The following is a 17,384-nucleotide window of genomic DNA, read 5'->3' on the forward strand; positions in this document are numbered from 1 at the left end:
CATTCTGTTCTCCAAGTTGTCTTCTAAATACTCAAAAATTATTTGCTTTTTAACCAAAAGGCAAATATGCAAATTGAAATTTTAAAGCTAAAACTCTATTTGTAAAGGATTAATAGAAATTTACAAATGTTGTAAAGCTGTTTTCCCTGAGAAGTTCAGATGAGAGAAAGGAACGTTTAGATTATTTAAAAGAACTGTTAAATTCTTCGCTGAGGTAAAATCACGTTGCATCCTGTATACATTAAAAAAAAAATCCAGGGCCACCTGGGTGTCTCAGTAGGTTTAGCGTCAGACTTTGGCTCAGGTGGCTTGCTACTGTCAGCGCAGAGCTCACAGATCCTGTCCCTCTCTCTCTCTCCCCGCCCCTTCCCTGCTGGCACTCTCTCAAAAATAAACAAAACATTAAAAAAATCAATCATCTATACAGAATTGTATCAGCTTTTATTAAAGATAAAAATCAGGTTATATAATCTACGGCTTCATTTACAGAGGAAATGGTTATTATGCTACATGGTATCAACTATATAAAACCCCAATAGAGAAATTCCTTTCAGAATTCAGTACCAGAAAAGTTTGTCATCCTCCAGAACTGGCATGTTTCCTCCTTTTGAGAGAGGCTTAGTATCTTAGAGCCAATTATAAGCTTAATTAGGGCAACCATATTAACACCCTTGACTAGCACACTTAATTTCTTTACTGCTAAATTGTTTTGCTGATTTGTCAGTCATTTCAAAAAATGTTTGTACAAAATGTGGTATATATGCATGCATAAATTAAATGTGTATACAAGCAAAGCAGTATTTACAATGGGTGCAACCTGCTAGTGTGAATGAAATAACAGAAGAATCTAGATTCAGAAAACCATGTTCCTTATAGTCCCAGAGCATCAAAAGATCAAAAATAGGATTAACACTTGACTTGCTCTGTGAACACACTGTTAAATAATTTAGTTATTATTTTTACTCATACAATTTAATTTCTAATCTTAGATTTTTATCTACTTCATTTGGCTGAAATTGGTTTTCTGGCTGTATATCAGCAAGACTAGTATTTGAAATTTTTATATTAGCAGAGGAACTAACTCATTAATGACATCTTTTTTCCCTATTACCTAGAATTTAGTCTTTCCCAATAGTTTTAATTATCCCATAAACCTTAATAAAATAAAAATGACAGAAGTTTCTAACCTTTCCTGAGTTCTACTTTATTATTTTAATTTTCTTTAAATGTTTATTTGAGAGAGAGAACACAAGTGGGGAAGCGGCAGAGAGACACACAATCTGAAGCAGGCTCCAGGCTTTGAGCTGTCAGCACAGAGCTGATAGAGGACTCATGAACTGTGAGATAGATCATGACCTGAGCCCCAGTCAGATGCTTAACTGACTAAGCCACACAGACACCCCTCCTGAGTTCTATTTTCAAGTATCCTCCTATATTAAAAATAATTTGAAGCAAACTGCATTAGTGAGTCAAATAACAAACATGCTAGTTTAAGATTAAAAAAAAAACCCACCTAAATAAAATCCCTGATATTTGTGGGTACATCTTATCTCAATATCTTACAACCTTTCTGAATGAGGCATCTGAACACCAGCTTCAACATTATGTGGCAAGAAGATATTTAGAGCTGTGGTTTACAAACTGTAGACTTAAGAATCTGGGGGAAGTCATAGTTCTTATAAAGGATCCACAAATCCAAATATGTCAAGCATTGCTTGTAGACTATATAATTTACTAGGACTTTTCAATATTTACATATAGAACTTTAAATTCATTTAAAACTATTTCACTGAACATTTTCACCATTTCTAAATAAATGGAAGTCAAAGTATAACCAATGATGGTACAGTTCATAAAAATGTTTGAGATTTTAAAAGGGACCAATTTTTTAAAAGACTGAGTCTACTAGTTCATTAATTGCAAAGTTTTATTGTGAGATAGTCCTTAACATGAAACCTGCCTCTATTTTTACTAGCTGATTGACCTTGAGACGGGCCTTAACCTTGATAAACACAGATGCACCGTGTTCTATATTGGTCAGAATTTGCTTGAAGAGCTGTAGTTAATTCTGTACACCACAATTTCTGGGTAAAAAAAAGGGGGGGGTTAATTGTAAGAAAGATGGTAAAAAGGTTTGGAATTCAGAAGGTGGGTGGTATAGCACTTAGCCTGGAAGAAAAAGGGACTTCAGGGGAATACTTAAATTATTTATAATATCTCAAGAGTTATCAGGTAGATTTGGAGAGATTAGGTTAAGCTCAGATTATACTACTCAAAATGGAAAAATCAGGAAATTTATAAGAAGCAAATTGTGGCTCAATATAAAATACCTTCCTAACAGTCATCATACACTGGAATGGGCTGCTTAAAAGAGTATTCTTTCTAAATATTCAAACAAAAGGTCAAGCTGAGGCCAATAAGACCATCCTTCGTAGAATTTAGTATAAAGTACACTGCACTGGAAAACTGACTTCAAATAATCTCAATAGTCTCAACTTTAAGGGGACCTAGGATGACTAGGATAGGTGTGCTTTGTCATTTAATTTTAATAATCCTAGAAATAAGTACCATAGTTTAAAGATAAAGAAACCAAAGGCAAGAGTTTAATTTGATCATGGTTACACTGTAGTTAAATGTTAAATACACAGCTCATTTTCAAATCTAACTCCATTTGGGCTCTTTCCTCTTTGTCAGTGGATTTCAACCTTTGCTCACTGTGTAATCACCTACAGAGCTTATAAAAATTCTAACAACCAGGACACATCACAGAACCAATGAACTCAATCCCTACTGTAAAGACTCAAGCATCATGGTCTGTAAAGTTCCCAAGTGATGTTAATATGCAGCCAAAATTAAGATCCACTACTCTATACCAAGGGTTGGCAATAAGGCTTTATAGTGAAGCATATCCATGTTCATTTGTGTTGTCTATGGCTGCTTTCATGATGTAAATCAGACACTGACCTTATAACTGGCAAAACCAAAAATACTTACTCTTTGGTCCTTTACAGCAAAAATTTGCCAACCCCTGGCTCGTTTTATTATGTCCGAACCATAACAATCTCATAAGACCCTATTTCCTGCCATTCAGTGAGTTTGGATCTAGAGGCCTTGAAAAGTTGCAAAAAGTTTAACAACTGAAATATAGCACATCACTGATTAAACCAATTTGTCAGTTAAACAAGGTCCAAAACCAAAGTGATACTCGTAACGTAATAATCTTTTCTAAGATGTAAGGGATAAACTGAAAACATATTATTAGACTACTAAAAATTAATTTATGATACACCTACTCCATTGATGCAAACTCAGCTGGGGGGGGGGGCTGCCAAAATAATAGCCAGTAATGTTATTTTTTAAAGAATGCATTGTGGTTCAGTATGAGTGCTTTTCTTTGAATCATTCCAATTATATGTGGGACTATGAATGGGTTTGGCTCTGATTAGTTTTGCCAATTACTACCCCCAAAACCTGCTTATTCCTTAAATTGTGTATATATGTATTTTATTTAAAAAACACTACAGGGTTCCCAACATACTATTAAACAATTAATCCCTGCAGCGGAAAGACAATGTAGTTCTAATTTTTGAGAACTGCTTTCAAGGGCTTGTACATTAAAAATTAAGCCAAGGGACACCTGGGTGGCTCAGTTGATTAAATGTCCAATTTTGGCTCAGGTAATGATCTCACAGTTCATGAGTTTGAGCCCAGCATTGGATTCTGTGCTGAAAGCTCAGAGCCTGCAGCCTGTTTTGGATTCTGTTATCTCCCTTTCTCTCTGCCCCTCCTCCCCTCGAGCTCTGTCTCTCTCTCAAAAAAATAAATATTGTAAAAAAATTTTTAATTAAGCCAAAATAAAGTGACGCTAAGAAATTCTATCTTCCCTTAATACTTTAAAGAAACTGCCTCTGGGCTTTTCTTACTGAACAGTTGACAAGTAGGAGGGAAAAGAGCAGTAAATTGTTATTACACAGGCATGCTGATTTTTACAAAAGTAAATGTAAAAACCAATGAAAACTAAATCCAAACCTAAAAAGCCAGAGAAACCATTTCATTTCATAAGATTACTATGGCATTTTGCCCTTTGAGATCTAAAAACAATGATTCTCTTTAACAGAAAGTACTCCATCCCCAGATGATCATCACCATGATGTAAAATCAGACACTGAAAGAGCTTTGAAAGCAACAAAACAAATATCAAATCATATGTGACAGTGGTAGATATATACCTCAAGTCTAGGGTCTGCAAAGGAAAACCTCAAATCCACTGAACTCTTCTTCAAATATATTTAAGTTAGTTAGGCACAGGCAATTAAAGATAAAGAAAATTTTCAAATCTTTCTATTTACACACACAGTAACAATGGTCTCCCACTCCACTAAAAAAAACAAATCCATAGTACAAATGTGATATGCTAAAATTGTGTTGTATGTGTATACATTTAGGTTAAATAATGAGAAAGGTCTGAGTCCTCTTAGTAACAGGCAAATGAGAATGAAAATGAGGGGACAATGGGACAAATTTAAAACATTTAATTTCTGGGGCGCCTGGGTGGCGCAGTCGGTTAAGCGTCCGACCTCAGCCAGGTCACGATCTCGCGGTCCGTGAGTTCGAGCCCAGCATCAGGCTCTGGGTTGATGGCTCAGAGCCTGGAGCCTGTTTCCGATTCTGTGTCTCCCTCTCTCTCTCTGCCCCTCCCCCGTTCATGCTCTGTCTCTCTCTGTCCCAAAAATAAATAAACGTTGAAAAAAAAAAGAAAAGAAAAAAAAAAAAACATTTAGCTTCTGTAAGATTTATGGTGAGAACAGAACAGTAGCCCTAAACAAATTAGAATAATCCCACTGTCATTTGCAAAATTCTATAAAACAAATGTTTACTCCCCCCACAAATTGGGAATAAAAAATGTTAAGTTAACTAGGTCTCAAAAATGTTCTGAAATGACAAACTGATTATATATTATAACTAAGATTTTAACTAAGATTACAAAGACTTTATCCTTTCCAGCACTGGATGCAAAAAAAGTGATCAGAGCATAAAGATCAGAAACACCTAAGAACTATAAATGAAGCTGAGTCCACATTACACATAATATAAACAAACACCTGATTAACACAAACTTTGAGAAACTCACACACACACATGTTCAGAGAAAAAAGACATAGCAGAATTATATGCTTGAGTAATTTTCTCCCTTCTACTATAAACACTCCAATTTAGTATTACTTGTGGATTACTTTTATGATTTAAAAAATACTTTAAAAATATACTTCAAGATTATATCCAATCAGAATTAGAATGAAAACCCAGATACCTTTGTATATAAAATATTTACCTGGTTCTTCCTTGATGAATGATAAATCTTCCTCTGGATAGGCAACAGGTGGCTGCATCACTGAGCAATCTTCTAAATTTGTTTCATTAGGTGGTATATTATAAATAAATCTCTTTGTAGTTTGGTTTTTCCTCCTTGTTTTGCCAGTCTCTTGAATTCCCTGGGAGCCCATATTATTCCAAATAAACACTTTTGTTTGACCTTGAGATTCATTTTCAGCCAATTCAGGTGAACCATCCTGGACCCAACTACTGTCATTCATCTGGTAGTTTTCTATTTGGCCCTCGTCGACGTTACAACCATCATTTTCAATTTTTACATTACTTGCCAAATTGGTAAGATTCCGTGTCGCCCAAAAACTGGCAATTTTTTGATCCCGTGATGAAGATAGACCATCTCTATTAACTGGTTTTCTATTATTATAGTCCACGACAACAGACTCTGGAGCTTCTGATTTAATGCTTATGTTTAAGGCATCTTTAATGAAATTTCGGCAGGTTTGAACAACTTCACTCATTTGAAGATAGCTGGCCACTGTCATCACTTCAATGGCATTTTGGCTTGTGAGCACCAGGTTACCAGAATACAAGAAGTCCAAGATGACTGAAAAACCTTGAACTGCAGCAATATCTAAATGGGTAGTATTGTTTTGGTTAGGGCTTTCTTTGTTTGAAAAGCAATATAAAGTCTTAAAGAAACGGCTGCCTGCAACCAGGATGTTCTTATGGGCTTTAAAGATTTTTCCGCTCACCACGATGCTGACATCACAAAGAATACCTTTCTTTCTTTGTTCATTTAGTTGTCGAAGAAGTTGATAGCAATAAGAGTTCTCATTTGGCCTACTATTAAAGTCACAGTACCCCTCCTCTGATGGTATTTCTGACTCCTGTAATTGGATGGAAAACATCAACATTAAATTTTATCTAGTTTTTAAAAACCCCAAAGGAAAACATGTATCATCAATATAACTTTTTAAAAAGTGCTAACCAAACACATTAACGTTAGTAATCCTGATGTATTTTGAGACCATAGTGTTCACAGGGATCCCAAATACTGAGATTAAAGTTGTGAAGAGCTTGGTGCAAGCCACTGCTATTCTAAGTCAAACACATCTGAATGAGGATCAGCAGGAGTTCATTTGAGGAATAGCATGAATCATGTTACTTTTTTCATATATAAGCCAAGGATATAGATTAAGAATTACTTAAAATCATAATAATACTTTCTTATGAAAAGAAAATTTCCTATATATGAATCAAATTAGTTTGTTTTATCTCTGATAGGAATGCAGCAGCCTTCCTAATTGAACTAACAATGTTCAAGTTACAGTATGTTGGGCATCTCATCCTATTTAACACTACTAAAAAGGTAAATCTTAAGTCTTGGCAAACATCCAACTAGTTTAGGTCAATGAAGTTAATTAAATCTAATTCAAGAAGATAAAGTTAAGACCCTAATAGGAAAATGGGTTTCAACTACAGGAATATCCAGCTAGATAATTTCCCAATCAACTTTCAAAATACCTTATCAAAAATTCCTGAACTCAAAATTCTCAAAAGTTTATAATTTTCTTTCTTTCAATCTGACAAGTACTCATTAGAGTTCTGTTTAGCATCACTAAAGTTATGGTAATTTCCTCTAGAGCCACAGTACACTGTTTAATAACTTCGCTAGATAACTGAAGTAATCACTTTTTCCAATCAAAAAAGTGCTTAGACATTTCTAGTAGAAAAGATAACTGAAAATTGTGACCTGAAGTGTTAGTCCATTTCTGTGAAATAATGACACACAGACAAATCTAAGATTATATGAGCATGGGAAAAACATGGAAAGATACATACTAGATTGTAAACATGCTGGGAGGACTGATATGCTTGGAGAGAAGAGAGGAAGGGGGAATTAGGGAAAAATATTGAAGGGTGTTGGAAACACAGTTAAGACTGCAAAAGAATTCTCATGGAAATAATATTCTAACTGGTGGTAAGATTCCTAAACAATCCCACAACTTCCTTAATTAACCCCACCCCACATGGGTAAGGCTAAAGCACAAAAATACTAGGTTAAAGTTTGAGTACTGAACACAGCCATACATACAATTCCAATTCTCTTGAAACTAAACCAGGTCACATGGTCCACTTAAGAATTTGTGTGTTTTCAAGTATGAGAAGTCAACTGAAAAGAACCAAAATTAGAATTCCAGGTCCCTTCAGTGTTTGTAAGATAACCTTGCAAATCTGAGATACAGGATCACTATATACAGAAGGAAGAATGGCAAGTAGAGATTTTCCTCTATTTCCAACTGACCCTTGGCAGTCTATCACCGTCCCGGTGTCTCACATACAGAATGCCTTATACTGTATGCCTAGTCCCTCACATTCTCGATCTACCATACCAAAAAGTCTCATGCTCTAAATTAGCTATTTTTCCCTACCAAACACCCAATCTTCAGCAAAAACTGGTAATAGCCAAGGTTTGTGTGAAGTAATCAAAACAAATAATGCTCAAGTCCAAATTTTTTTTGCTTTTGAAGGTGTGCAGGGAAGGAGGTGAGATAAAAGACATTGTTTCAACCTTTAGAGCTTGTACATAAACCAGCATGTTTAGCATCACTAAAGTTATGGTAGAGGGGAATGAACACGTATAAATATATAAAGAACTAAACCAATACTAGAAACACCTACAATCAATGCTATGGTATAATTTTCTATAAAAGCATCATACTGCTTACTTGATCTCCCTCTTATGAGACTATTTGAATACGACTTTTTACTAATAACCTTATGCTTTCTACTCACTACAGAAATTTCCAAACTCGAAAAATCTTCCTTTGATGCAGGCCTGAAACTGAGCTTTGCTATGCATGCCATACCTGCCCAGCAAAGCTCATTTGGTTCAAAGTTCTGATGTTGTAGTAACAGTATAAATACTTGGAAGAAGCAAAAATTTAAGCACTGATCAAAATTTGGCAGCACATCATGAAGTATTTGTGGAAGCAGTGAACTAGCATTTACAAATCAAGAACCCACATAGAGTTTATACATCTGGCAGTTCAAACTCGCAGTTCAAACTCTTTAAGAAAGAGGTAGCTATATCTAACTGTGGCAGTCATTTTAGGCTATGGTCACTGTGTTCTGCATTTTCTGATTTTCTGGGCCAATCCCAATTTCTGAAGTCCTCTGGCATTATCAGACCAAATGTCCTAACTTTTAACAGTAACTCAGACAAAAGCCTATCCACCAAAATATTTACCCATACTATTTTAACACAAACTATACAAATCAAACACAACTGTTCACCCATTTTTTCTCTCATTACTGTTATACAAGAATAATAATGTTCTTTGATTTTATGAGCGACATCAGCAATTTCATTTCCACTACTGAGTAGAGCACTAGGTCTTGCTTCTGTAGCACCTATTAAACATGCTCTTCACAATGAAGGGTTTGCAAGTCAAGAATATGTGTAGTTTCGGCAGTTGGGTAAAACAGAGCTTCAATAAGCACATAGCATTAAAGTAAATTGCTGGTATTATATGCTGAACTAAATAAATTAAGAAAAATCTTAGTACTAAATATAAAAATCTTTAAAGTAGTTTCCTAAGAACTCTTGGCATCTGTCTCTGGTTCTTTAACATTCTAAATGTCCACTCCTAGTATATGGTAATATAAGTTCAGTGATATGTAAAAATATACTGATGAAAAGATTTAAGTATTTCCAGAAGTGGTCTTTTCAAATGTTGGGAACCTTTTCTGTTCCCTTTCCCAAAAATGGAAAGCACAACTTAGCCTAGACATCAGTCTAAACTGGCTGAACGATATTTTAAGGAAACGGACATTCAGACTTCAAGTTAGACAATTTGTTACACTGAAGATTCTATAAATGTGAAAAGCTTTCAAGTTTTTTACTTGTGAAAATGCCCAAAGTAAAATTACAATTTTACATCTGTAAGAGACCTTAGAATTAACTCTTCTATAATCAAGAAAATATAAAAAGGTGTCCATTTAGTTAAAATCCTCATAACATGTATCTTCAAATCTACTTCCAAAGAAGCTTATATAAGTACTTTACTCACAGAGGAAAAAGCTGCTAAAAGCTTGAAAAATTCTGACTTCACTCAATTATTAAATAAGCATTAAACAAATGCCTACTTTACACAAGTTCTACACTGGGGACCAAAAATGAGGAAGTAGAGTTCCCAATTTGAAGACTATCACTAGTGCGCAAGACTCTTAAGGTACTGAAGACTGTAACAAAGTTGTTATGAGGGCAGAGAGGAGGTGTATACAGTCCAGTGTTTTTTTTTTTTGTTTGTTTTGTTTTTTTGGTGGTGGGGGGGGGATGCTTATGCTTTTTGGAAGAAAGATCTTGAGCAGAGCCTTACAGGACAAAAGAGTGGGATGGAAGGATGAACATTCTAAGCAAATAAAACATTAAAAGAAACAAGACAGTCTACAAGAATCTTCACAATACCAGATTTATGAAAGAACTTGAAGGTGATCCCAAAAAAGCCCAAGAAATACAAGTATACACTTACGAGCATTTTTTGAGGCATATGTCAATAGCTTCCATCAGTTACCAAGAGATTGGAATCTGTCCCCTGCCCACCCCCAGATTAAGAACCACTGTAATAGGTACCTACAGAGCCTTAGAAGCAGTGATCTGATTGGATTAGAAGATATAAGAGATGGTTATGATAGCAAAGTAGGGGATTAATATCAGGGAACTAGAACTAGAGATACTGTGACCAGGGGAAGCTACTGTTTAATAGTGCAACATACTTGCAAGAAACCAGGACCCTAACTAACCTAAGATGGATAACGTTAATGGGGGGAGGGGTGATGAGTCACAGCCTGGAAAAATACCTGGAAGATAAAAATCAGCAGAACCTGAATAATCAACTAGATTTGGTTGAGGGGGTAGGGATCATAGGGTTGGTCTTCAGCACTCTAACTTGGGGAGCTAGATAATGCCACCAACTTGCAAAGAATCCAAGACCACCACCCATCTCCACACCCTTATGAGAAGAGTTGGGGATACCTTCATTTACAGTGAGTTCATCTGTAGTTAATCCACCAATCATAAGAAAATATTAGTTAAAAATCAACAATTAGTATTTACTTTCCCTACCCAGAACTAGTCCTTTAAATAAATGGATTAGCAGAAAAAAGGCATTTCCAATGCAAAACAAAGTATAAAATTAAAGTATTAAAAACAAAAATCTTTACTGCTTTTGTCGCAGCAACCCACTACAACACTATACTCAAAGAATGAAAATGTCAATTTCACTTCCAAATCCAAATTTTAGAACAAAATGGAAATTCTAATTCTATAGGTTAGCAGTGGAAATCTTCAATTTTAGATACTTAAGATATGCTTTATTACCAGCTCTCTTCTAAAAACACAACTACCCAGGTGTCTCTGAACAGCAACATATTTCTTCATGATCCTCCCCTGTTTAAAACTGCTAAATTTAACTGCTAAATGGTTGCCCATTTGTTAGAATAGAATACAATCATTTTAGCATGACAAAATACCCTCCATAGTCTATTACCTATTCAAACTTGATTTTTCATTCTGGTCAGCAACCAAATTATCCACTTCTTAGACACATCAATTTCATTTTGTTAATGCTGCTTCCAATTGCAGTGCCTGCAGTGCCCTCCCCTCCCTGTTCAACAGCTATTCATTTAACTCAATGAAGTTCAAGAGCCAATTATACAAGCTTCTCCCAACCTTCACAAGTAGAATTTATGACTCCCTTCCTTTACTGTTTCCATTGTAATCTGAACATACTTCTAACATGGTATCTATCATTTTATTGTCGTGTCTGTCTCTTCTTACTAGACTACAAGTTCCTTGATGGCAGAGAAAATGATTTATAGGTTTATCTCCAGTGCCTTGGATGTACCTAATATAAGTAAATTTGAGAAGAAGCCAATCCTAGATACACTATAAGGTAGTCAAAGACACTACTAAAAAGTCAAACACAAGGGAAATGAACCAGCTCAATAAACCAAACACAATGAATTTAGAACCTACATATTATACAAAATGCTTCTTTAATGGGCCATAAGTTCATCTTTAAGATTTCTTAGTGAAAACTTTCAGACTTTCTTCCTAAATTGTTAACAAACCTTTAAGCCTTATTTTTGCCAAATGCAAAGAAGGCTGGGTAGACTGTCACTTTGTCACTTTTGCTTTAGTTGCTAACCTCAACATATTCTTATTAGTAATTTCAATCAGATCACTGATTTAAATTAAGTATTTACTTTCTAGAAAGGTTAACTAAATTTATAATATATTTAAGTGTATGTTTCAGACTTAGCAAACTTAGAGTTGACAGAATGTGTGATTTAGGCTATGAAAATGTCACAATTGGGTAGAAAGTGATCTGAACCAAGATACAGTGGTAATCACTGTTATTAAAGCAATTTTAAAGTCCTCTGGGCCAAATGGTCAAATTCTGTATGAGCTAATCATTGAACTTGCCTCAAAGAAGATAATTACTACTCAAAAAAACCTGTATGCTGCCCCTTACACCCTTATAAATACAGGTATCTCTCTGAAATAGAAGGCTCAGAACAGATTCTGAGAGCATATTTTGACTCTCCCATGAGCAGTCTTAACAACCAACAGCCAATTAACGGTATAGCAAACTTTTTAGGAATGTACTGTAATTCTTTGGTCACTACAGAATTAATGAATCGTACTTTCAGAAAGCATAAGAAAAGTAACACTTAGTGATAGTCTAAAATTTGGCCAACCTCCTCTCAAAAAACATCCCTCTTTAAAATAAAAAAAAAAATTAAAAAATTTAAAAAAAAGGAGGGGTGGAGTTGAAAGGAATAAAGGGAGTGAACTACCCTTAGCCTCAAATTCAATTCTTGCCTGAAGAACTCCAGAACTCTCATTTCATTATTTTTAAGACAGGAGAAAGCCAAAGCAAAGTATTCTTATGAAGCTGTGAAAAAATCTGCCTATGTGAGAAAATCTCAGAATGTTCAAAGAACTGGATAACCAAGTCTCTGAAGGTATGAAATGGAGAAATGGTTTATTCTCTAGAATCAAGATTGATTCCACAAGATAAAGTGCTTTCCTAACTGTCAAAATTGGAACACTGAAGACACATGAGGTACCAGGCCACACACACACACACACACCCTTACGATTATCTATGATAAATATACACAATGATTATAATGACTAGCATTTACTAAGTGATTATGTGCTGGCATATATACTTTTCATACACAAGGAAATTAGAAGTTAACTCCTTTGCCTGCCAAGAAAGTAGAGGATTAGGATTCAGGTCCCCTTAACCTTAAGCCCAAGAATGCTCTTACAGATTGTGTTATACTGCCTCCTACAGGTAATCAAAGGCTACAGGATAAGAAAAAAAAACAACCAAAAACCCGGAATTCTGTCCATAGGAATAACTCAATTCTTGAACAGGTCACTCATATTAACAAGACAGATATGTAGGTGGTATCTGGGGTAAACAGCAAGGTTAACACCCACAAACTAACGTTAGAATGAAAACAAAAAAAAAAAAATCAGGATCAGTTCAGAGGGGAAACATCTGAAACTCAATCAAGGGAACCAATATATGTATACACACCCTTAGACACACAGGACGTACTTACTAAACTGTATTATCCTCAGCCTAATATAAGTATGTCCTAAGAGAAAAATGGTATATCTATAAAAATTTTTGAGGGGGCAAAGGGAAAAGGAAGGGTAAATCAGAGATCAAATTCAGAAAAGATTTTACCTAGGGAATGAATCCCCTGATCCTGATAATGCCTAGGGGAGAAGGTTACACCATACTAAGTCTATCATAAGGTTATCCAACTAATTCTAATTCCCCTTCCTCTGATTTCAGGTTCACTAAGCAGCTAATTATATTTTGCATTCCCATTCAGATTTGCCTAGAGGGACAGACTATGCTGACAAGAAAAGTAACTGGGTCCACATGTATATTAAGAATATATATATTCCTTCTCATTGTCTTTTTGTAGTTTTCTGAATAACCAACCTATGATTATTTAGAAAAATATGCTTTCAATTTCACAAGTCCCCCTCCTCCATCATCTTACAAAATAACTTAATATATTACTTAACTCTTTAAAGCTTCTACTTCCACTTCTATAAAATAATATGACTTTGCAGAGTAAGGTGATGTGTGTTTGGCATACATTACACAAGAAAATGCTAGTTATATTTCACTCCATTCCCAAGCTCATAAAGCTAGTAATTGTAGAAAGCTGAGATCCGAACCCAGATTTGCTCTAAAACCCATTCTTTTTCCATTACAACATTCTTTATAGGCCCTAGTCCCAGTTGTCATCGAGGACTCTAAGACTTAGGACAATTTACTTAACCTTTTGGGGCCATATATCTTTAAGTCACCTTCCTTCTAGGGCTTAGGCAACTAAAATTTGTACGAAGACTATTGCCATTCTCCACTGGGAAAAATAACCCTATGCTTTAAAGTTAACTTCTGAGAAACTGCTGTGCTATGGGGGGTTATTGGATAGCGCCTAATTAACTCCAGTGTTGTGAACAGTAAGATCACTCCAATACACACACAGAGACTAGTATCTAAAAGCTGACTTTCTAAAATCAATGAATGGCTACCAATACAAAAAAATGAATTCCATCCACCACATTGGTTGTCCAAAAACTCTTAAACGAGAAGTGCTCAACATCTATTTGGCTTGAAAAGGGATTACCAAAATGTTAAGACTACTATCTTTAGACTGGAAATATTAAAACAAGAAATAACTAAGGTACAGCTTATGTTTTGTAACTAAGGACTTATATTTTCAAGCAGTTTAGTAAATAAAGTCTCTACCAACCTACTACCTGATGGAAATAACCTCACGTGAAACATCTCTAATATGCTAAGTGTAAAATGAACTGCATTTACAAGAAGGTTTTTAAAAGGGAGGATTAGAGAAAATCTCAGCACAAAAATCTGGGTAGGAGGAAACAAGGAAAAACTACAGTAATTTACCAAAAGCATGCCTTTGGTAACAAAGTTCAACAGAGATGAATTTAGTAAAATTATTCATGGGGAGTGTTACCCAAATAGCTTGCTCTACATTTACATACTGCTCTCATAATTCACATTATCCTGACCTGATATAAAGAACTTTCTCAGCTGAACGTTTTCCTGAAAGGGTTAGCATCAAAGGTTAAGGAAATTGTTTAATTCATTCTTCAAAGAGTTGCCAGATTTGACTTCCACCAGCATGCTGAAAGACTGAAACATAAGGCAGCGTTTCTAAACTCACAGCTAATAAAATTTTTGACCGCGAAATCAACTTTTTGGGGTTAAAACTTTCAAACTCACTTTATTAAACTTTTAAAAAATTCAATCCCATGGACAAAGAAAGGAGTCATCAAAAAAATTCAGCGCTACGATTAGAAAATTGTCATTCCTTCCCCCCAACCCCCAACACAGATAACTTTTGAAAACTTGTTCCCAGGCTTTCTAAACCCCCACGCACGAGCTCCCTTCATTGCCACAACTGGAATGATGCCTTCACCCAGGAAAGTGTTTTGTTTTTTTTTTTTTTTAGCCGATAAATCTTTCCTTTAAAGACCTTAAAAAGTAGGAGGATATACTGTACCTGGGCGTTGGCTTCGTGGAGTTTGTGCTCGGTAGAGACGTGATGTCTCAGAAGAAGGGTTTTCTTGTAGTTTCGGGTCCCTCGCGAAAGCTCATCGTGCCCCACTTGAGGAAGGTCCCCGCTTCCCCCGTCCTCAGGGGTCTTTTGGCACCAGCCGCAAGACATAAGGCCAGTATCCTTGGAATACCGCAGCCAGGGAAAATCTTTGAGCCAAGAGGTCTGGAAGGAACACTGTAGCTTCTGCATTAGGGACTTGGGCCGCGCGAGCGGGAAGTGCTGGACAGTCTCTCCTTCGCCAGCTCCCACACCGCTGCCCTCCACTTCGTCCCCGCCATCTCCGCCCGACCGCCTGCTGCTGCTGCAGCTGCCGCCTTCCGCCCCGCTGCCGTCGCCCAGGCTCGCCCCCTCCTCCTCGTCCTCGGTGCTGTCGCTCAGGGACGCGCCGTCCTGCATCAACTCCTTCCCCTCCAGCGCGTCCAGCTCCAGATCCACAGCCGCTGGCCCTCGCCCATTGAAATGCCTCAGGGGCCACGCCGAGGTCTCGGGGCGGCCGCGGCTACTGCCATTGTTGCCGAGACCCCCGCCGCCGCCTCCTCCTCGGAAGGCCAGAGTCCGACGGTTCCTTTCCGCTAGCAGGGGGCCCCCCGCGCCACCGCCGCCCAGCGAGGTGGGGCCGCCCGCGTCTTGGGGGAGCAGCAACTCCTTGGTTTCCTCGGCGGCGGCGGCCGCCCCAGCGGAGGCCTCCAGGTCTTGGGGCTCCAGGCCCTCCAATTCCACTTCCTCGTCGGCCCCCCGCCCATTGAGCTGCTGAGGCGCTAGCGGCTGGGGTTGTCTTGGCTGGGGCTGCTGAGGCCAAGCCGAGGCCTCCCCGCCAGCGTTATTGTTCGTGGAACTGCCGCCGCCGCCGCTGCCGCCGCTGGCGGTGACCAACCCGCCTCCTCGGAACGCCAGCGTCCTGCGGTTCATTTCACTGAACGACATGGCGCGCGCCGCCGCCGCCGCCCGGTGCCCCGGCTCGCGCCCGGCCTCGGGCCGCGTCCCGCGCGTTCCCCGCCGCTCCCCCTCGGCTTCGCCCCCGCCCCCACCCCCGGCGTTCCGGTCTCGCGGGGCTCGGCCTCGCCCTCCCGCCCGGCCGCCCGGCTCGCGCTCGCTCCCGGGGCTGCCTCACGCGTCCACCACCGCCCGCCGGGCCGCCGCCTCCGGCCGCCTCCTCGTCCTCCACCCCCGCCCCGCTGTGCTCCGGGCAGCGTCCCGCGCGGAGAAGGGGGCGGGCGGCGGAGAGGTGAGCAGCGAGCCGGGGGCGCGTGGGGCCTTCGAAGTTGAGAGGCGGAGTGCGGGGAGACCCTCCGCTGCCCCCTCTTTAAATCCGCGCGCACACACCGACCCTCCAAACAAATATCCTTCCTCCGGTGCGCCGAGGAGTCCCGACGCCGCCGCCGGCTTCCCAGGCGCTGAGGGCGAGAGGCACGTTAAACTGCTAGGCTCCGCCACATAACGAACCGACAATAAAGCCGGCGGAGCGTTTCCGTCCGACCAGGCCCTGGCGGAGGTCGAATGGCAAATGAACAACGGACCGTGCGCCCACAATGCACCGGGGTAGCAGTAACCGCTGGAGGGGGAAAGGGTGGGGGCCGGGCTGGGGGAGGGGGGCTGGGCTTGGGGCTGGGCTGGGGTGGGGTGGGGGCGCCAGGGGACCGGGAAAGGGGCTGGGCCGCGCCTCCGGCCGGGGGGCGGGGGTGCGGCCGGGGGGGAAGGAAGTCGGCCGAGGGGCGGGGGACAAAAGGCCGAGCGGCTGGCTGGGGGTCTCGGGGAGGGGGCGGGCGTGTGCGGCCGGGGCCGGGCTACGCGGAGGACAAACAGCTGGCGAGTGTCAGGGTCTGGCCGCCTCCCCGCTGCCCACACGCACCTACCCGCGGCCGGGACGCACATTTTCCTTCTCTCGCCACGAGTTCACCTGGGACTTTAGAAATAACTGTGCGGTGGGAGCTGCGCTCCAGCCTTGTCATTTGCCTAGGGGTGGGTGGCGGTACCCAAGGAAGTGAACTTATTTTGTTCCTTCACAAAGACTGGACCAGGCGGTGCCTTTCACGCGAGGAGGTTACAACCACCGACACCTCCTCGTCTGCAGCATTGTGTGTGCGAGGCACCACCTCAGGCCCAAGGCAATAATCATTTCACAGAAAATGCACCGCCCCGAGTGTCTTATTGCTGTGATGAAATGGAAATTTAAATAAAAGGTCGAACACGTGCGTTCACTGGGAAGTATTGACATGGGTGTTACATCACCACCAGCCAATCAGATAACTCCAGTCGTGTTTATACTTCTACAACCACCTTGTGAGTATTACAGTATGTCATAACGTTATAAATATTAGGCAGGGTTTTCCCCAGGAGCGGGGAGGAGTCTGCTTCTACGG

The 17,384-nt window shown here is 39.6% G+C and overlaps 1 protein-coding gene across 3 annotated transcripts in view; it reads right to left on the bottom strand.

The window, feature by feature from the left end:
* Nucleotides 1–17,143, bottom strand: part of ZBTB10 (zinc finger and BTB domain containing 10) — a 37,773-nt gene extending 20,630 nt beyond the window's left edge. Inside the window, exons 1-2 of one of the 3 annotated variants that reach the window (XM_015067558.3) lie at nt 16,878–17,143; nt 5,333–6,218 (exon numbers count right to left, since the gene is read on the bottom strand). In XM_015067558.3, coding sequence (XP_014923044.2) covers nt 5,333–6,218; nt 16,878–16,973 — 982 coding nt within the window. In that variant the 5' untranslated portion in view covers nt 16,974–17,143. Of the gene's footprint in view, nt 1–5,332; nt 6,219–14,967; nt 16,669–16,877 lie in introns of those variants that run through there. The other 2 variants (XM_027064330.2, XM_027064329.2) reach the window with 2 other exon arrangements.
* Between the last annotated feature and the right edge of the window lie 241 nt (nt 17,144–17,384).

This window comes from Acinonyx jubatus, chromosome F2 (genome assembly GCF_027475565.1).
Source record: "Acinonyx jubatus isolate Ajub_Pintada_27869175 chromosome F2, VMU_Ajub_asm_v1.0, whole genome shotgun sequence".
In the NCBI taxonomy this organism is placed as follows: domain Eukaryota; kingdom Metazoa; phylum Chordata; class Mammalia; order Carnivora; family Felidae; genus Acinonyx; species Acinonyx jubatus.